The following is a 20,674-nucleotide window of genomic DNA, read 5'->3' on the forward strand; positions in this document are numbered from 1 at the left end:
AAGAACACGTTTAAAATTAATTTAATTCCTGATACACACCAAGCTCGAACTAGCATTGCTCTGGTCAGAGAGGAAATTGTGCTAGCACCTAGACAAAGGCAGTGAGGGAATGAGGAACAAGCAAACACTATCATGTGTCTACCATATGATCCAGTTGCTTATCAAAAACTGAAGACTTAAGTTCACAGTATTAATATAAGGAAATTGTGGTCTCTGAGACTTCAAAGGAACATTCTATCTATCTAAATAGCTAAGAAAATATGTTTCTAAATCTATGATTTTTACTTACTTATTAAGGGTCCTGAAAAGCATGCAAAAAGAATTTTTTTTTGCCTTTTAGTGTTTTAATTGACTTCAAGTTTTCTTTTCCAAATTTAGCATAAAGTCTTTTTATTAAAACAACATAATTTCTCCGGTAATAGCTACACCGATAATTTTAATCACCCACACTTTGAACAAATCTGTTAAGATAGGAGAAATGGATTCTCAGCCAGTGCATGGTAGCATCAGTAATAATTCATGTGTGCTCTTTATTCATTGATTTCGTGCTATTAATTGGTAGGACATGGACTCAGAGCTCTCGTTAAGGAGTAGAGATAGGTTATGTTCGCCAAGGCACTCATTCACCTGAACCCACAAGCAGGAGCATAGGGTAGAGCTACAGAAGACAGTAAATCTATAAAGAGACTAATTTTTTCCTCTCTGCATTAAACATATGCTTAACTTAAAAGGAAAAAAAAAACTAGCTAACAAATCTATTCTTTAGTCTCATGTTCTTAAGTGTACTCTTCAACAGAGTTCATTGAGGGGGTCAAGTATTCTTTTTGGCTCCCTGTAGCCTAACTCTAAACCATGTCATCCAAAGTGTATCCACTAATCTCATCCTATTTTCAAAGACTTGTGTTTATCAAAAGTTCCCAATTCAAGTTGTACGTTCTTGTTTCCATTTCTTAAAAAAAGCAAGCCAACGCATTTGCCAAGAATTCCTTACATGAATACATTTGCACACTGAATGCCTTTTATACAAAAATACATTTCTGACTTTTACAATACTTTGTGTTCCCAAGCTATAAATGCTACATATAAGTGAAAATTGTAAATTACACAATTAAGAAGCAACAGACTAAATCTGGATATTTTTAGTGTCACATATTTCCTGGCAAACTAAAAAGGAAAAAAAGAAAGTGACTCTAAGGTATGCAGAGACATGTTACTATCAAATATATAAATGTTTTTTATCTTATCGATGAAAGATTAAAAGGTATAGAATATGAATTGCTAATACTCAGTGACCTAAATGAGAGAGTTTCCAAATGTGAACAGTATTTGGAAATTTTGGAAGGTAAGGTCAAATACCTGTCTTCACATTAAAAATTAGGATTAATAATAAATATGAATTCATAGAGGAAATAAAAAACTCTTTTGGTTACACAGTAGAATAAGAAGGTGAAATGCTTTATTTTATGTTGATTAGGTTAAAAAATCTAGATAGGAAATGGCTAGGTACCAGAAATAAGGTAAATACAGTAAGAAAAATGTAAAATCAGAGGTCTTGAGAATGATATAATTTCCTTCTCAGGCCTGCAAGTGTTACAGGTCGTGAGAATGAGGTAAAGGGTAAAGGGCATGACTTCCCCACCTTCATCCAGACAGAGTGTATTTTGATTTCTAATTTTGTGCTCTAGTTTTTCTATTCTTTCAATATTTCAGAGCAGGGTCCTAAGGATGATATGCTAGTAGGTATAAATAAACTTATTCAAATGTTTCTTCCTTTGCTGGTTTCTGTTTCCACAACCATGTCCCCGTTTCACTGATCTTTTTGAAACTAGGGTGTTATTAGTGGGAAAATAACTTCTTAGTGGAAGAAGACATTACTGAATGCCAGTACCTTTCTCTCTGCTAAATTTTATGTAGAATTATCCGCAATATTTTTCCTTTCTCAAACTGTTTACTGAGGGCAGAACTCCTGAATCTTTTAAAAGCACGGAGACGATGTAGTTCAAAGAAGAGATAGACTTGCTGAATTATAATATGAAAAATCAAAGCATCCTGTACAAGATGAAAAATAACCTCCTTACCTTATGATTTGACAAAAAGCAGGTTAAGCTAAACAGCATTTTATTCAAATGAGATAACATTTTACTCTTTTAAAATTATGTTCTTCAAGCACACCATTAATAAGCAGAGTGCAGAGAACAATTCAACTAAACAATTTTCAGAGCTCCTTTGTGCTAATATCTTCAGCTGTGATCAATATAACCATATGCATTATGCTGAATTATGCATTTCAGCTAAAGATAGAAAGGAACTTTCAAAAGCAGGGCCTTTAAACACATGCAGTTAATTTAAGCATTAAGCAAATGCAAACTGCATTTACATATCCTTCCCCCACATATTCACACAATCTGAAACTAATTTGTACCTTGAATAAAGAGGTGAGTATTCTCTAAAAATAATTTGCCAGTTAGATGAATGACTCTAAGAACCCAGGGAAACATCTTCTGGCAAAGAACACTTGATACATGAAAAGGTAAATGTGTGAAGAGACTTCAAAGTAAAATGAAACAATTTCAAAATCTGCAATACAAAAAGGAACTTCCTAAATATTAAAAGACTTCCTTATATAGATAATTCTAATTGTTTTTTATTTATTATTTCCCTGGAAAACAATGGCTCAAGCCTGTAATATTTTTCTCATAATCTATTGTAACATTTTCAAAAAAAACCTCTGCACCTAAATCATTAGGTCTATAAATTTCAGGTAGTCAAGCAAAATAACTAAAAAGATTCAGTTCTAGCAATTTTTCTTATGAAGACAAATGAATAAATGTGTAAAGACTTGTGTAGAAAGATGTTTATGATACTTTAAAAAGTGGAAGCTATTTAAAAATTCATCCACAGAAGATTGTTTTTTTTTTTTTTTAAAGATTTATTTATTTTGACAGAGAGAAATCACAAGTAGACAGAGAGGCAGCCAGAGAGAGAGAGAGAGAGAGTAGCAAGCTCCCTGCTGAGCAGAGAGCCCGATGCGGGACTCGATCCCAGGACCCTGAGATCATGACCTGAGCCGAAGGCAGCGGCTTAATCCACTGAGCCACCCAGGCGCCCCCACAGAAGATTGTTAAACAATCTTTGGTACATCCTCACATGGAACATTATGACAGCCATTATAAATGATGATGATGTGGATTTACATTTATACGCAAGGAATGATTTCATGATAGAGTAAATTAAAAAGCACATTATAAAACTATCTATCCATATAGAAACAACTCTGGAAGGACACACATAAAAACAGTAATAGTGATTATCTTGTGGTTGTGTGATTGAGGGACTTTTAGATTTTTTTTTTACCATACTTTTTTAATGGTTATACATGAATTATTTTTAATCATTCAAAAAAATACCAAGAAGACATAAAAACTAGTAAAAAAAAAAAAAAGATGAGAAATGGGTTAATGGTGGATTAAAATAATTTAGCAACTGTTGTTTTAATCATTAAAAGAAACTTTGGAGTTAATTCAACAATAATAGATCAGTTAAAAAAAAAAAAAAGACCACCAAGATTCTATCCTCTTAAGTTTCTTTCCAGGGGCGCCTGGGTGGCTCAGTGGGTTGGAAACTCTGCCTTCAGCTCAGGTCGTGATCCCAGGGTCCTGGGATTGAACCCCGCATCAGGCTCTCTGCTCAGTGGGAAGCCTGCTTCTCCTTCTCCCTCTGCTTGCTCTCTGCCTACTTGTGATCTCTGTCTGTCAAAAAAATAAATAAAATTAAGAAAAAAAAAAAGAGTTTCTTTCCAGAGACCAATTCAGATGTATAAAGAGTTTTAGAACTTTTAAGATTTAGGGAAAGAGAGAAAGCACAGAAATATGACAGTTTTCTTTTTTTTTTTTTTTTCCCATTTCTCTTTAAGAATGAGCAGTTTACACTTCTTTGGAAAAGAGAGAGAATATAGAGTGCTTCTGCTTCCTTCAGTCAACAAGGATTTACTGAGCAGCTGGTAAACAAAAGCGCTCTGTTAAGTATCACATGAAAGTCAGGAACTATATATCCTTGACATCAGATACCCACCCAGTTACAAATCATGTCACTATCTCATTCTACTCACAATATTCCCAAGAAAAATTCATAAATACTATTTCACCAAAATTCAATCACTTGGTAAGTAAATACCGCACATGTGTGTTTCACTGAATTTAAGACTACATCAATTACGAGGTGTTCTGATTTTAGACTTCTTAAAAAAAGGCCAGACCATAATTTTAAAATGTTATCATTTGTAAGATGCCTCCTAATTTCAGAGATGTCAAAATGGGGGGAAAAAATCTCTCTTATCCTTAATAAAATAGGGCATTGTGATCTAAATGAATATATAGAATACTTACTAAATATGTGATTTTTTAACTGAGTCTGCATTAAACTTTGAAATGCTCTTGTGAAACATAATTGCAAATGTTCAAGAGAAGCAATATTATAACATCCCTTGGTTTATGTAGTGGATAGATAAGCAACAGATACAATGTTTGAAACAAAAGATTCAATTCCCCTGTTGTGCACTTGTGTGTATAATCTAGCAAATCAGACATCTACTTTAATTATAATTATTTTATTTCCATGAGATGAGAAGGGTGAGATCTGTGACTTGTATATGAAACTTATTAATGATTATTATTTTAGCAGGCACATCTTGACAAGTCTTCCTGGTATTTAAGTTCACTGTCACAGAGTAGATTTAGACGTTCTCATTATTGCAGAGCTCTTCCCTGTTCAGCCTATCAAAACCAGCAACTACTTCTACTCCTCTGTCATCGTACTCTGCTTTGTTTTTATTTCCACTGCGCTTGTTGCCACCTGACACGTTGCATATTTATTTAATTATTGTCAGTTTCTCCCTATTGAATTTATGTTGCATGAGGGCAAGGCCTTTGTTTCAGTCATTAATGTATCCCCCAGAACTTCGAACAGTGTCTAGCACATTCTGGAGGCTCAATAAATGCTTGTTGACTGTTGTATACAGAAAGGCTTGACTGACATTTAGGAAAGTAACAACGAGGACAGCAAAATGAAAGGTAATCTGAATGAAAGTATCTCTGATGAAGAAAAAAGTCCTTTGGCACATATGCTAGGCCGAGTAAATGAAAATCTGGAGCGACCGGTAAGCTCATTCATGCAAGTAGATGGCCGTTAATATGAGCTGTGTTCCCCATATGGAGCAAGGTGCCTGGCAAAACAGTAGGCGCCTCATCAGTGCTGACTAAGTCAGTGAATAACAAGGAATAAGACAGATGTCTGAAATGAATAAGTCAGTAGTCGTTTTGTAGGTACCTCTTTCGGTTTTGAATCTGTCAAGGATTTCAGTTTTGTCTGTTAGGTCAGATTTTAAGGCAGTCTCGAGTTGAGCGATCTGAACTTTCAGCTGCTGTTCCTTTAACTTCCATTGCTCTTCGTGGGCAGCACTGAAGGCACTGCAAAACACACGTGACATGCAAGGAGAGCCTGGAAATCGGCTTCGACCGAAAATACGAGAGAGAAAAGCTTTTAGTGGCACAGAGACCACTGTCATCATGTCTTAGGAATTAAGTAAACATATGCTGGTCTGCTGCTGTTGAAACCAAGGCGCCTTTCTCAGGCTGCGGTTAGGAAACATGAAAGGGTTTGTGGGATGAGCAAAGGAACTGGCCTTAATTTAGAGCTCTGCAGTCAGAAAAGTTGGCAGTGTGCAGCTTTTGTGGGACTAGTAAAGGAATTCCGATACTGTACATACTCCAGAGGAATCCGCAATTCCAAGCCTCAGCCAGCGGCTTCGGATAAAACTCTTCTCTCCCACATACACACCCTCTTAATACAGGGAAAAGGGGCTCGCCACCTGATCTCCACCTCTAGAATCTGAAACTTTTACTGAGTGTGCTAATAACACATTCACAAAATTCTGGCCATGAAATGAATAGCACAGTGAATGACAAGACAGTAATTCTGTTGTGAAGAAGCACTGACTGTCGTTTTTGTCCTAGAACACCAACAGCAGTAACAGGCTAAGAACAAAGTTTTACTTGTAACACGGCTGGTGTGGAAACCCAGTGAGAATACCCTGGGAAGAAGGACGAAGACAGAAATGTCATTCCCCAGTAAAAGCGGAGCCGTTTAAACTCGCGTTCCAGTCTACAGATGATGAAATCCCAGCTTTCATTTACGCTAGTGGCTGCTGAATGCTGATGAACTGAACACTTGCGCTACGCCAGCTGCACTGAAATCAGGGAGATTTAAAAATGAAGGTCCTGGGGCCCAGGAATTCAGTTTTACAAAGCTTCCCCAGGTGATAGCCAGGTTTTGGAAAAAGTGATCTTGATCTATATTTCAGCAGAAAACTATTATCTGTGAGGCCTGATATGACTGAATAATCACCAGCAGCTTTGACCCTTCTCCTTATTTTAAACCCGGCAAATGAAACAAAAACTTTATAAAAATCTTGTTTTGTACTGATGATGCAGTAAAGGAAGAAAAACTTGTTATTAAAAATTGCCCTTAATGTTGCTCCCAGCTAGTCTCAAGGTTTTATTCCAAAAGAGATACTTTTCTAGGAGGCATAGCTTTCAAAGGAAAAGAATTGTGTGTCGATTTTACATTTTCAATGTTTTTATTGCATTTAAAATAATATGAACTTAAAATAAATGGAATTCTAGAAGTTTCTCTAAATATGACATCTCATTTCACAAATGGAATCTTAAGAAATGCATGGACCTATATACCAATATTTCAAGTCAATTTTATCAGAAGTACAATTCCCTAGAGTTACATGAAAGTATATACTTTAAATATTAAAGAATATTTCTTTACATTTTCACTTTTTAAAATAAAGAACAAATATACTTTTTGTTCTGGTCAAATTATGTAAACCAAAACGTGTGTGTGTGTGTGTGTGTGTGTGTGTGTGTGTGTCTTGTATTATTAAAAACATGTACTACCCGGAAAAAAAAATTAGCATGATGAAATAGGCACAATTATACATTATATCAGATGCCAAAAATTAGAAACAGTAGTGTTCCAATAGCATTAGTACCAGCAAAAAGATCACCAACAGTTAATCTGGCAGAAACATCAGAAGCTGTATGTGTTTAAATTAAGAACAATTTAGCAGCCTGGTTTTTCCAAACCCACAAAATACTAGTGTAAATCAGCATAAGTCAATCTGAATTTAGTCCACTGCTATCTTCCTCTAAATTTAGGATTACATTCCACTGGAGTTTCATGAGGAATTCCTTTTGAGTTTACTGTATTCCTCTATGCTTGGAGCCATCTGTGTAACTATAAATGGTGAACCACATCTGGCTCCATTTTCTTTGTAAAGGCTGTGTACATGATTAAATCTGCATATGAGAACAGTCTTTGAGAACCTTTTATTCATGAAAATTTTTTTGTATATTGCCTACAGTGACAATTGAGGGGGGATCACAGTTGGTCCGTGTGCATATTTCATTGCTACATTCTGTTGCAGGAGTGAGAAAATGTTGCTCTGCACTCGAATGCCCATTGGTGCCTGTGGTCGCCGGCATGTCCACCGGCAGTCACGGGTGAGCACACGCACCACTGAATAACATGATCAGACAGAAATAAGAGCTGAAGAATTTGTCCCCACCCTAAGGTCTTTTTTCTTACAGAAGAAATTCCATGTATTCCAATGTTTAAGGGCACCCTAATGGGAGACAGAGGGAAGAATAAGGTCTAAGTCATCCACAAAGAGATCCATAGGTACTTTAGTTAGGACCTAACGGAAATTAAATATGTATTTACATAGTGCCATCTCACTTACTGAAGGAAAATGATGCTCCAAATGTACTCAATTTGATTTCTGGGAAGCACCATGTGCTCCTACTTGATCACATGCGCTCTCATGGTTCCTAGAAGATTGCAGGGGACGGGTGTTCACTTTATAGAAATGGAGCCCAGAGAGTCTATGGGTGGTGAGCAGTGTTCCATTAAATTTTGGATAATGGAGGACTACTAATTACACAGTAAAAACCAATTCTTGAAGCGGTTAATACCATCTTCAAAAACTAGACTGGCTATTTTTTTTAAAGTAGGTATTAGATTAGTGTCTCCCAGGAAGTCAATACCTTTTAAAATCACCTCTAACAGATTCTCTGGATCCTATCTCAAATCAACTAAATCTGAATTGCATGTGGTTGTAGGCAGGGGAGGGAGGTTCCAAAGGGGTGGTTAACCTACATTTTGCTGTTTTCCGGGTTATTCATATATACTCTAGTGGAAGAACTATTGGATTCATCAGTTATACCACCCTAAAACTATAATAACTTAAATGGGACATGGCTTTACAATATTGTAGTATCAAGTTTCTCTCTGACCACACAGATTTAACTGTGAAAAATTTATTCTGAATCTCTAAATGGAATATTTCTTAAAGTCATACTTATTTCATGGCATTGTATCAAAAATGTTCTTGCATATTAAAACAAGCTCATACCAAATTCTAACATGAGGGTTTTATCTAACCAGATGATTCTCTAATATGTCATATGTCAAATAATAAACACATTCAAAATTTCATTTGGAAAAGGAAGATGAGAATGTAATCTGAAAATCATATTTTTCCCCTGAAAACTAGCCAATTTTGAATAACAAACAAATGCTCTCCTTGAAAAAACACACTATCACTATGACTAACCAAACAGGGAGTAAAATTTATTTCGTTTTTGATGAGCACTAGTTGTTGGCAATGATGACTAACAGTGCCATGAAACACAAAAGCTGTAAAGAATCGTAAGGACAACGATGATTTTTGTAGAAGTTTCTCCAACTCTGCTTCTGAAAACAAATTATATATTAAAAATTTGTATTAGAGAATGTTATAGTTCTATTTGCTATCATGTGTGCTTGCTGGGTTTTGTGTTTAAGTGACATTAATATTTTTTTGGACACAAAATGTTTTGACACTCACTACATACATTTACTTCCATACATCTCACACAAAATTCAAGTATAAGCAGCATAATGAAGTCTGTTTTTAATGTGACAGGAAAAAAACTGTAGCTCAAGCATAAAACATTAAAAAAAACCCTTCAAAGTCAGATTTACACTCTCAGATCATCTTCTAATATGGAGAGATAAAGTTTCATAGTGATAAAGTAAACATGAGAAAAACATGTCTCCCTCAAAATTCCTTTTATGCATTATTCCCAGCTAAGTTTAATGTTTTTTATTCCCAGAAGGTATGTTCAGTAAATCCTCAAATTGGGAAGAAGAAAATGTATAAGTAATGGCTAATGGCAGTTATTTTCTTATATTAAGACCATGTTAAATTATTTGAAATTATAAGATGTTGAAGATAAATATAAACCAATAAAAATTTCTGAATGTATGGTAGTTCTATTATTCCATGAACATTTTCCTTCCACAGAATCAGTTTCCCAATGCAATTAAAATCCAAGAGACAGTGAAGCACAGTGAAAAAAATTCAAGTTTTAGAGTCAAAAGAATTGGGTTTGGGTCCAATAATGTTGTATCAGCAATGCTGTGTGACTCTGTATATGTTTCTTAATTTTTACTGAGTCTCAGATCCCTCATTTCTAAAATATGAGGATAACATTATCTTCTTTGCCCTACAATGCAGTGGTTGTATGATCTATATACCGAAATTCGGAATTTTCAAACATAACTATTAGATACTTAGATAAATATCAATAAAAACCTTGTATTTTTCTATAGAAATGAAAATACAAAACAGGAAGCATAATATATGCTTTAGGTAAAATTAATGGGGCTGATGAGAAAGACACCAGAACAAAGCAAATTGGGCCAAGTGATCTGGAAGGGGTCCAAGATAGATTCCACATAAAGATTTTTAGCCAGGCTTCCTTGTTGGAGAGCCCCAGATATTATTTTAACTGATGTCTGAATCTGTTATCAATAACTCTTCATATAACGAGCCACTGTGCAAAGATAATCAACACAAGTCGGTAAACAACACAGATGATCTATGAACTGGAATGATGTCTAACAAAACTCTATGAATCTTTTCAAAGTAAAAATAAATAAAAGCCTAATCCTACACTCTTTAGGTATGAGTTGATTAATTTATAAAATGTAAATTCAGTTTACAAAACATCCAAAACATACAGTTAAAAAGAGGTGTGTCTGTACATCATCAGATGGCTACTTTCTGATGTTTCACAAGATAATAGAAGCAACTGTTGAATATCAGCTCTAACATATATCTTCTAATATATATATTAAATCTGCTTTCATATAAACTTTTATTTATCCTTTATCAGTTATTATATACTAAAAAGACTTGAAAATACACATATAAACATACACACACACAGATATCTGTACTGCTTAACTAAGCTTGGCTGTGGTGTGGAATTTTGTTTTTAACATTATGTGTAAGGATTAATTCTTTAAAATACCATCATTATGAAGTAGATTAAAAAACAAAACTGAAATTGCTCTTTAAAATTCACCTTGAGGGGTGTCTGGCTGCCTTAGTTGGAAGTGCATGTGACTCTTCGTCTTGGGGTCATGAGTTTGAGCCCCATGTTGGGTGTAGAGATTACTTATATATATATAAACAAATTTATCTTGAGATAAAGATAATTGAGTTTCTTTTTATAAGGAGCAGAGACAAGTGTAAGTGCACGCCTTTGTTTTCCACCAAGAGAATCACTCTTGGTTAATAGGTTGGAGAGCCCAGTGGAAGAGACTAGGGCTTGGAGAGACCAAAAGAAGTACAAATACAAGCTTTGTCACTTCCAAGCTTTTAGAGTGTAGGTAAGTTACCTATTTCTGTTTTATTTTCATTGCCTGCAAAATGAACCAACATTCCCAGGTTGTTGTGAGAAATTTTATAATAATACATGAAAGAGAAATATTTAGTACAGTGCCTGCTTGCTTACAGTTTATATTCAATAAATGGTAATAGCAGTTGTTACTGGCAACCAAATGATACGGTTTTCTAGTAAGACTACTGCTCAGCTTCAAGACTTTCTACGAGTGCCTAAACAAAGCTTATTATTTTTTTATAACACATATATATTTCTTGCAATCATCCATTGCTAATTCTTTAATCAATATTAGATAATCTGATACCCACTGCTTTAATACAAAAGATCTCAAACAAGAGAATGAGAGAACACATGTAATAATGATTTACCTGTTATAAAGTTTATCATAGTTTTCCTTTAAAAGTTCCCGTTCCTTTTCTAAATCATTAATTCTATCCTGCAGCTAAAATGAAAAAAAAAAAAATGATACATTAGGTGAATATCAAATAAAGCCACACAGGAGTAAAATTACATGAGAGGAAGCTAAGATGTTTTAGTCTTGACTTCTAAATTGCAGCTGCTAACTAGTCAACTTTTATTGTCTGTATTTAATTTAGCATTGATTTTTTCCAAGTTGTTAAGTAAACATGAAATTAATATTTCTGTTTTAATTTAGTAGAAACGTATGCATTGCTTTATGGTGACATGTGCCAAAACTCAATAAAGAATGTGTTAAAAGTTTGCTATGAAGTCTGGGAAACATAATATTTTTTATTTTTCCCTTCTGATGAATTCCATCATTTTATTCATTTTGTATTAATTTCCAATTGGCTCATAAAAAATGAAAGGATTAACTTTTCTTTTGGTTCATGGTTCAAACAAATTGTGTCAATCACAATTCACTCTGAAGACACAATTTCTTATGTTATCTGGAATTTACAAAGAGCCAGTAGCACATATTTTAAATAAATGAATGAATAAATAAATAATTTTATTGAATAATTTTAGAAATAAACTCGGGATAACCACCATAGCTTTATGACTAAAATATAGTTTTCTGTATTTATTCCTAGCATTCATGTTTAAGTTTTATTCACTGGTATATTTTGCAGTTACACCTTTTTCCCAGGGGTCAGGACTCTTAAAATTCATTTCCATGTTCATAATTCCCCCCCCCCTTTTTTTTTAAAGATTTTATTTATTTATTTGACAGAGAGAGATCACAAGTAGGCAGAAAAGCAGGCAGAGAGAGAGGAGGAAGCAGGCTCCCTGCTGAGCAGAGAGCCCGATGCGGGACAGGATCCCAGGACCCTGAGATCATGACCTGAGCCGAAGGTAGCGGCTTAACCCACTGAGCCACCCAGGCGCCCCCATAATTCCCTTTTGATGCTAAGTCTGAGACACAGTAAGGATTCTCTAAAGATCAGAACAGAATGTAGGCATCTTATTTCATTGCCACTCTCTTTAAGAACAAGTTTAAAAGATGACAGAAAGAGACTGTATTAGCTGGGAGACATAAGTAGCCACAATAATAGAAAGAGGAGTTTTCAAACAACTTCCTAGTAAAAAAGGAAGTAATTTCACAGAACTGCTGATGTTGCAGAACAGAATATCTTGGGTATTAGAGAGAGCACGGATTGCATGGAGCACTGGGTGTGGTACAAAAACAATGAATACTGTTATGCTGAAAATAAATAAAAAATAAATTAAAAAAAAAAAAAAGAACAGAATATCTTCCCCTTCAAAAACAGACGTGTATTTGTCTAACAAGGTCTGGGTACCTCAAATGGCTAATCAGATGTTAAGGCTGAGAAAGTTAAGTTCCACAGGTAAGTCGCAAAATGTTACATGTTCCTTTTCCTTATGAATTGATCCTTAGGGAATGATTCTTAGGGAAACAGGGGTTATCAACACATTTGCAAGTATTTGGAGGCACTGAGTTGGCATGTACCTAACAAACTGACTATATTTTGCTGTGCCCAAAGCACCATGTACATAGTTCAGGATCTTTAAATAAAGGTACTATTTAGAATGTGTCTATTTTACTTTTTCAAAACAGTTACAGAGAAGTTTTAATGCAAGGAATGGTTAATAAACTTTTGGAGGCTTACCTCTTCTACTCTTTTTTCAGAAAATGTCATGGAATGTAATTGTTTCTCAAGACTGCAGCATTTTAAACGCTGCTCCTTGAGCTGCCTATTTAGCTCATCTCCATTTGCCATCAAGGCATCATGGCTGATCCGGAGACTTCTTTGCTTCTAAAAAACAAAAAGAAAATTTTTTCAAAGTTAATTTTTGGATTCTGCGTTAAATAAGTGCTTACAATTTTATAAGTGAATTTACTCCTAAAGCTCACATTATACAGTTTATTCTTCAACTCACAAACAATGCATATGGGCTACCTGTCCATGGAGACACTTAAGTGTATAATTAGGGGAAAAAAGTACAGGATTATCTTATCACAGAATCACATAATGCAAAATTTTGTTCTTTATTTTATTTCCCCCTAGTTTTTGACTGATTGGTGACCAGTGAGTAAATTAGTTTCAGCAATTTTTTTCTTTCTGCTGTGGTTACAGTGGTTGGACGTGCTGTCTAAAAATGCTGCCACATGGGTCAAAATAAATGCTGACCATAGATAATCAGACTTGAAAGGATTTGTCAGCACAGCACATAAACAGCCGAACAGAAGGTTGTTTTAATACAATTAGGTTGAAATTTTCAATTCAGTAAAATAGTTATTAAAGTCTTAATTTTTTAAAACAGGTTTTTATATTTATTTATTTTTAAGTAATCTCTACGCCCGAAGTGGGGCCTGAACTCACCACTTTGACCGAAACAGCCAGGCATCCCAATTTCTTAATTTTTAAACTAGCACTTATGAATATGTTTTAAATTCCAATTTATATTTTTAATGTCACATGCTTTTTTTTCTTTAATGGTTAGTATCCCATGGCTCTTTTTATTTATGTAAAGAAACCCAGACACTGGGAAGCAACAAAACCAAAAATAATATGTGGCATTTTGTGCATTTAAGAAATGTGCCTTTATTTTTTTTTTTAACAAGTAAAAAGATGATCATACTAATGTTTTCTCATAGAGACCATACAACCATAACATGTAACGCCCAATAGCTCATCTGCTAATTAGTATCACTTATGTTCTACTAAAGTTCTCCAATCATTTAAAGGAAACATGGCCCTTGAGTAACTTCAGTCCAACTTTTTCTTGGTCTTATCATAGCATAACCAGCTTTTTCTGGGCTTCCTACCTCATTCATTGAAGCTGTTGGTCTGAACCTCTTAAATCTTTCTTTACCCACTATCAATCCCCCTAAGAGGAGCCTGTGCCCTTGCAGACACTTGTCCTTGTTGGTCTTTGAACAAATACCTGACAGTACTGTTAAATGGAAGCCAAAATGGCCAAAGTGACAAAAGAATGTAAGCTTACTTTTTTATTTCCTTCCCTAATTTCCCATGTTAGAAATGGCCCTCAGGGGACGCCTGGGTGGCTCAGTTGGTTAGACGACTGCCTTCGGCTCAGGTCATGATCCTGGAGTCCCGGGATCGAGTCCCGCATCGGACTCCCAGCTCCATGGGGAGTCTGCTTTTCTCTCTGACCTTCTCCTGGTTCATGCTCTCTCTCACGTAAATAAATAAAATCTTTAAAAAAAAAAAAAGATGAATACCCAACTTTAAAAAAAAAAAAAAGGCCCTCAGCTCTGTGTCTGCTTAACCTCCCTTTCTTTCCTTTCCTTTTTTTTTTTTTTTAAAGATTTTATTTATTTATTTGACAGAGAGAAATCACAAGTAAATGGAGAAGCAGGCAGAGAGAGAGAGGGAAGCAGGCTCCCTGCTGAGCAGAGAGCCCGATGCGGGACTCATCCCAGGACCCTGAGATCATGACCTGAGCCCAAGGCAGCGGCTTAACCCACTGAGCCACCCAGGCGCCCTTAACCTCCCTTTCTATCTGTGGGCAGAGAGTGCTATTGTCTCCACTCTCCAACTGGTCTTCTCTCTTTCATAAACCCTCATATTTATATGGAAGGCAGTTATTACTTCACATTAAAGGAGGTTCCTGCAGGAGGGAAAACAACCAGAATACATTTTAAAAATATTTGTCTAATTCAGTAGTAAATTTAGGCTTCAGATGACTATGCTTTCCATCAATTTACTGCTTTCCTTATCTTTGTACTTGAAAGAAAGTGCTGCTTAATATGAATTCTGCTCATCTGGAATGTTTTGGAGTTCATTAATTCCAGAACCTATGTTAATTATGCAGTTCCAATAAATAGGCATCTTCTGATGGCACATTCCTGTAGGGCTAAAGTCCTAAGGCAGCCGGGATGAAGAGTCCCAAGTATTGCCAACCTGAATGGCAAGATTTAAAATAAGTACATTGATAGTTGACATGATGGATACTCAAATATTTTGTGAGAATGGTGGATAGCGACAAAACAAAACACTGCATCAAAGAAACACTGGACAAAACCTGATTACTCGTATTTTTAACTTGATCTATCTTGGATATCTCATAAATGCTTGTAACTGAAGATAGATGCAAATACATCTAACCCTTCAGTGCTATGTGTCCGTAAGAATTCAGATAAAAGGAATTAAAAAAACATTTTCTTGGCAAAATAATTTATGATAAATATATTTACTACTCTGAGATTACACAGATATTTACAAAAAGTCCAAGCAGTTATTTCTTTAGTCATTAGGTTATAAATTACACATAATATACGAAGTGAAATCATACACATTTAAGAAAAAAGAGCATCTTTAAAAATAACTTCTTAGTGTTATGAACATTCTATTAAAAAATATAACTTAAACACTATCTTTGATAGTATATCTATGTATACCCTATATAACACATAGATAACTTTGTATCTATGTATCACCATAATAAAAAAAAATGATCACAGTACCTCTTGAAGCTGAATAAATTTTCCTTCCATTACTGAAAGAGCATTGCTTTTTTCCACTAGTTGTTTATGAAGCTTAATCATTTCTACGTTGTCCCGAATGTTTGACCTTTAACAATGTTTAAGAAAAGAGAGACAGAGTAAAAAAATGCAAGGCAATAGAAAAAAATCTGGGGTGGAATCATAATTTTCATAACATTGAAATGTTACTTAAGTTTTTAGTTTATTATACACTTAGGATAGATTTATTATTTAAAACCAACCAATCATTGTTTTTTAACTTTCATTAAATCAGACTCTCAGAGTTTGAGGGGAGACTCACATTTGAGGACCTGTGTCACCTCCACAACAACTGTTAATATGCACGTAAAACCCTTTTACGGTGTCCTGAAAGATGGTGCAAAAGGACATCAGTCCATAGCACAGCAATCATTCCAGCCCATACTTTAAGGAGGACGATCATACTACTTTTCCCTAAGAGAAAAATATGCAAGACAGCCACTCCTCTTCCTACCACTCCCTTAAAACAAATGGTATCATAAGATTACCATTTACTGGAGTTTCCTCCTGGAGCTTCAACTTTTCAAAATATTTCCCAAAAAAGTGACTTAGCATTTTATACTAATAATGCCCAAAGCTGGCATTTAAATATGTTGCAGATGTGCCTTTAGCTGTAAGAGATCATTTGACGTCCACAGGGTATATAAGAAACTCTATATGCTGCAATACTAGTTTGTATTTTTCCTACTGAGATTAAAGCAAATGCAGAATTTAACAGGAAGATCTTGTTAAAGGTTAATCATAGAGCTAAATGAATACTCGTTTCAAGAGACATTTACTTTCCCAACAGAGGTAGTCTCCTTAATCTCATACGTTTTACATTCAAAAGTATTTTAATGCTTGTGAAGCTCAGTTTTAGACTTCATTTCTTTAAAAAAAAAGCATAAAAATTTTAAATTCAGAAACTTACTTCAGGATTTAAAGTAAGTAATTTTACTTCCAAAACTTATCTAGTGTACACATATTGGAAAAATTGTCACAATGCCCTACTGGAACCAGAAAATGGACTACAAAGCTCACACATCTGTAAACCAGCTGAGGACTTGGAATACTTAATTTTCCTCTTTGATATTTGAATGTTCATTGTATTTTGGCATTGGATAGTTAGTTGTCCTCACACAGAAGATAAACAAGTCCAAGAACCTGGATCTTACCCAGGATAGAGTCTTAACACAATGTTAAAATAATTATGTGTCTAAAACACGTTATCTAGTAGTTCTGAGTGCACATTCAGTAGTACACTCACTATTCTTCCCCATAGCATGCTCTTTACTCACACACACACACACACACAAATAAATAAATAAATAAATAAATAAATATACACACACACACACACACACACACACACTTAATAGTATGAAGGGAAAATACATTTTACACAAGTCTAATAAAGAAGATATTTATTTTTTCATGATCAGAAGTTCAAAATATAACTTAATCTGCTTTTCCCAGAACGACTTGGCTTGACCACTCAATGGTGAGTGACAGTTATTGATACGGAAGGACAGAAGGCTAGCCAAGTAATTTCAAATCTTTTCTTATATTTGCAATCATCTCTGATATTTTATTCTTGTTTTTAAATATTTTAATATTTTCAAGAAGATACACACACATTTGGGTAAGAATTACTTAGTGATATTAACAAAGAATTAAGGCGCATTAATCCACTCAGCCACACAGGTTCATAGAAATAACAGGTTTTAATTCTGAATGTTTTTTGTAAGGCCAAGGTTGGTAAGCATCTTTCAAAAACTTTTCAGTGTGGTTTACTTGGTGGATGTTTTCTTGAATATTTTCCTAAACTCCTTGATGATTAAACTTTTCAAAATATTGCCAAGAAAAGTGACTTAGTATTTTATGCTAATATTGTCCACCAGGTAGGTACAAATACAACTGCAGTAGTAGTTAGGGAACAACAATACTAATGTGGTCCTTTAAGTTAAAAGTCAGTTTGCTTGAGAGTACACCTAATCTGGGCTAATGCAACACCCGTAAGTCTTCAATGATTACTTTCAAGCGTCAGTTTTAGGGGCTTTATCTGTAAGAGTCATTATTATGATTAGATTTTTTTCAAAAGATTTATTTATCTGAGAGAGAGAGAGAAAGAGCATACAAGTGGAGGGGGACAGAGGGAGAGAAAATCTGAAGCAGACTCTAGGCTGAGCATGGAGCCCGCTGCAGGGCTCGATGTCACAACCCTGAGATCACGACCTGAGCCGAAACCAAGAGTTGGATGCTTAACTGACTGTTCCATCCAGGTTAGGAAAGGATGGTTAGCCATCCAGTTGAAAGTGCTAAGACGTAAAAGATCAAAATCAACAATGTGATAAATGTGGTCTGGCCTTCAGGAAGGTGTACAATGGAAAATTGTCTGAAACCAGACAATCGATTCAACATTCTTCTAGATGAAATATGATAAAAAAAAAAAGGGTTGGCTGAGAGGGAAAAGAGGGAAAGCAGTGTCACAAAAAGCTGACAAGGAATGTGAGGATGATGGAGGCCAAAAGGGGCTAGAGTCAGTGCCTAGAGGCTTGTCCTAGACCTCCGTGCAAAGGTAGGGGGAGGGCCTCAGGTTTGTCTCCTTTGAAGAATAGAGATGGGGCTAATTTTATAAGGAGTGTTTTAAGTGACCATCCTAATTTTATAAGGAGTGTTTTAAGTGACATCATGCTTTCTTGCTCTGTTTCATGCACAGTGATGGGAACCATCAAGTCTTCAGAATGATGACATTCTAACAGAAAGAACCATCCATGGTAAAACATTCAGATGAACTCTGACAGTCATGCAACAATTCGTACACGCTGCATTACACATGGTGAAATGATCTGCAAACAGATATCAAGAAGGCTAATTATGTGCTTTGTAAAAATAAATTTCTCAAATTTTTCAACAAGGATTTTGCAAAAAACCTTGGACAATTAAGTTGGAAAATGTGGTTTTCTTTTCTTTTTCTTGTTTTTTTTATAGACATATTATTTAGAATTATGATCAAATCTTCTAAAACTATTTGAAGAGTTGTTGGCTCATCTCTAGATTAAAAACAAACTGAAATAAATTAGATTTTATGTTGAAAAAAGTAATCCAGTTCAACAACCTATGTGCCAAGTTTCCCTCATATAATTGGAAACAGTCAAGCAATAAACTCTGAAAAAGGAATTTCTAATGGAAGCCTTGAAAACACTTGACTCCGGCTTTGCTACTGGGTGCCATAATAAATCCAGAAACTTAAAACCTCAGATACACTGGAGAAGGAAAAACTTTCAGTGGAGCTATGTAATGTATAGTCTCATATGAAATCTTGAGAAGCAAAAATCTTTCCTCCAGTAAAAGTTTCTTAGACTTCATTCCCCAGGCATACAACTCTCTCACACTATCCCTCCCAGCCCCCATCACCATTTTACTCTTTGTTCAGTAGAGATTATGAAAGCTAAAGAAAACCTCTTGATTTTATGAGACAAAAATGTTATAATGTACTATTTAACACCATTTAGAAGAGAAGACTATAGAATACAGGGGCTAGGCTATGAGATTCTGGAAAATAGTTGAGTAAAATACTTATGACAGAATGGAGAGGCTCTCTTTGAGTCACAGTTTTAGGCTGACTAAATTTGGGGGATAAGGTTGAAAACAACCTTAGGTTTAAAACACTTCTACAAAAGAGGAGCTCTCTTACACTGCTGGTGGGAATGCAAGTTGGTGCAGCCACTTTGGATAACAGTGTGGAAGCTCTTCAAAAAATTAAAAATCGAGCTACTCTATGACCCTGCAATGGCACTACTGGGCATTTACCCCAAAGATATAGATGTAGTGAAAAGCAGCACCATATGTAGCCCAACGTTCATAGCAGTAATGTCCACAATCACCAATCTGTGGAAAGAGCCAAGATGCCCTTTAACAGATGAATGGATAAAGAAGATGTAGTCCATATATACAATGGAATATTACGCAGCCATCAGAAAGGATAAATACCCAAATTTTGTATCAGCATGGACGGGACTGGAGGAGATTATGCTGAGTGAAATAAGTCAAGCAGAGAATACCAACTATTGTATGGTTTCACTTACTTGTGGAGCATAAGGAGTAACAGGGAGGACATTAGGAGAAGGAAAGAAAAAGTGAATTGGGATAAACTGGAGGGGGAGACGAAAGATGAGAGACTGTGGGCTCTGAGAAACAAACTGAGGGGGGATAGGTGAGCCTGGTGGTGGGTGTTAAGGAGGGCACAAATTGCATGGAACACGGGGTGTGGCGCGTAAACAATAAATCTCGGAACACTGAAAAAATACAATAGAATTAAGATGTCAAAACAAACAAACCAACCCCACAGTATTTTTTTTTTTTTTTAAACAGTGGCAGACATTCTGTGTGCTGTTAAAAGAAATGTAGATCATTCATAGCTCTGACCAGGGGTACACAGATAATAGTCACTAGCAAGGTAATACTACTGAATATTACAGAAGGTTGCTAGTAAATTAAATGGAATAAGTCTCACTAAGAGAGCTGAGGCAAATTTATTTGAAAGGTAATGATTTTTGCTCAAAATTGCTACCTGAGTTCATAGGTGAAAATGATGCTGCCCGACTTGAGATCGCATAAAGAAAAAAATTTATCTCTGTACGTTTATTTGCCTGTGGATCATACCTTGCTTGTGGTGGTGGGTCAAAACAGAATCAGAGCTCAATATTTTCTTAATCTCAACACCCACAAGGAATAGAAAGATACAGTTTTGTCAAGCACTCTATATGCATATAATCACTCTCTTATGAAAATGGAAGGTACACTCCCAAGGACTACTTGGAGACAGAAGAACTGAAATCCTGGCTGATTTTCTAAAAAGGATCATTTTAAAGATCAAGTTTAATGGATTCCAACTAATAGTGGGAATCTGAGAATTACATTCAAT

General features: G+C 35.3%; 1 protein-coding gene across 2 annotated transcripts in view; it reads right to left on the bottom strand.

The window, feature by feature from the left end:
• The window catches only part of RPGRIP1L (RPGRIP1 like), a 95,198-nt gene that overhangs the window by 55,664 nt on the left and 18,860 nt on the right, over positions 1–20,674 (bottom strand). For both annotated transcript variants that reach the window (XM_059382689.1, XM_059382690.1), the window contains 4 exons: positions 15,712–15,817; positions 12,890–13,036; positions 11,168–11,241; positions 5,326–5,465 (listed from right to left, as the gene is read on the bottom strand). In XM_059382689.1, the coding sequence (XP_059238672.1) occupies positions 5,326–5,465; positions 11,168–11,241; positions 12,890–13,036; positions 15,712–15,817 (467 nt within the window). The remainder of the gene's footprint in view (positions 1–5,325; positions 5,466–11,167; positions 11,242–12,889; positions 13,037–15,711; positions 15,818–20,674) is intronic.

Source organism: Mustela nigripes, chromosome 17, assembly GCF_022355385.1.
Source record: "Mustela nigripes isolate SB6536 chromosome 17, MUSNIG.SB6536, whole genome shotgun sequence".
Classification (NCBI taxonomy): domain Eukaryota; kingdom Metazoa; phylum Chordata; class Mammalia; order Carnivora; family Mustelidae; genus Mustela; species Mustela nigripes.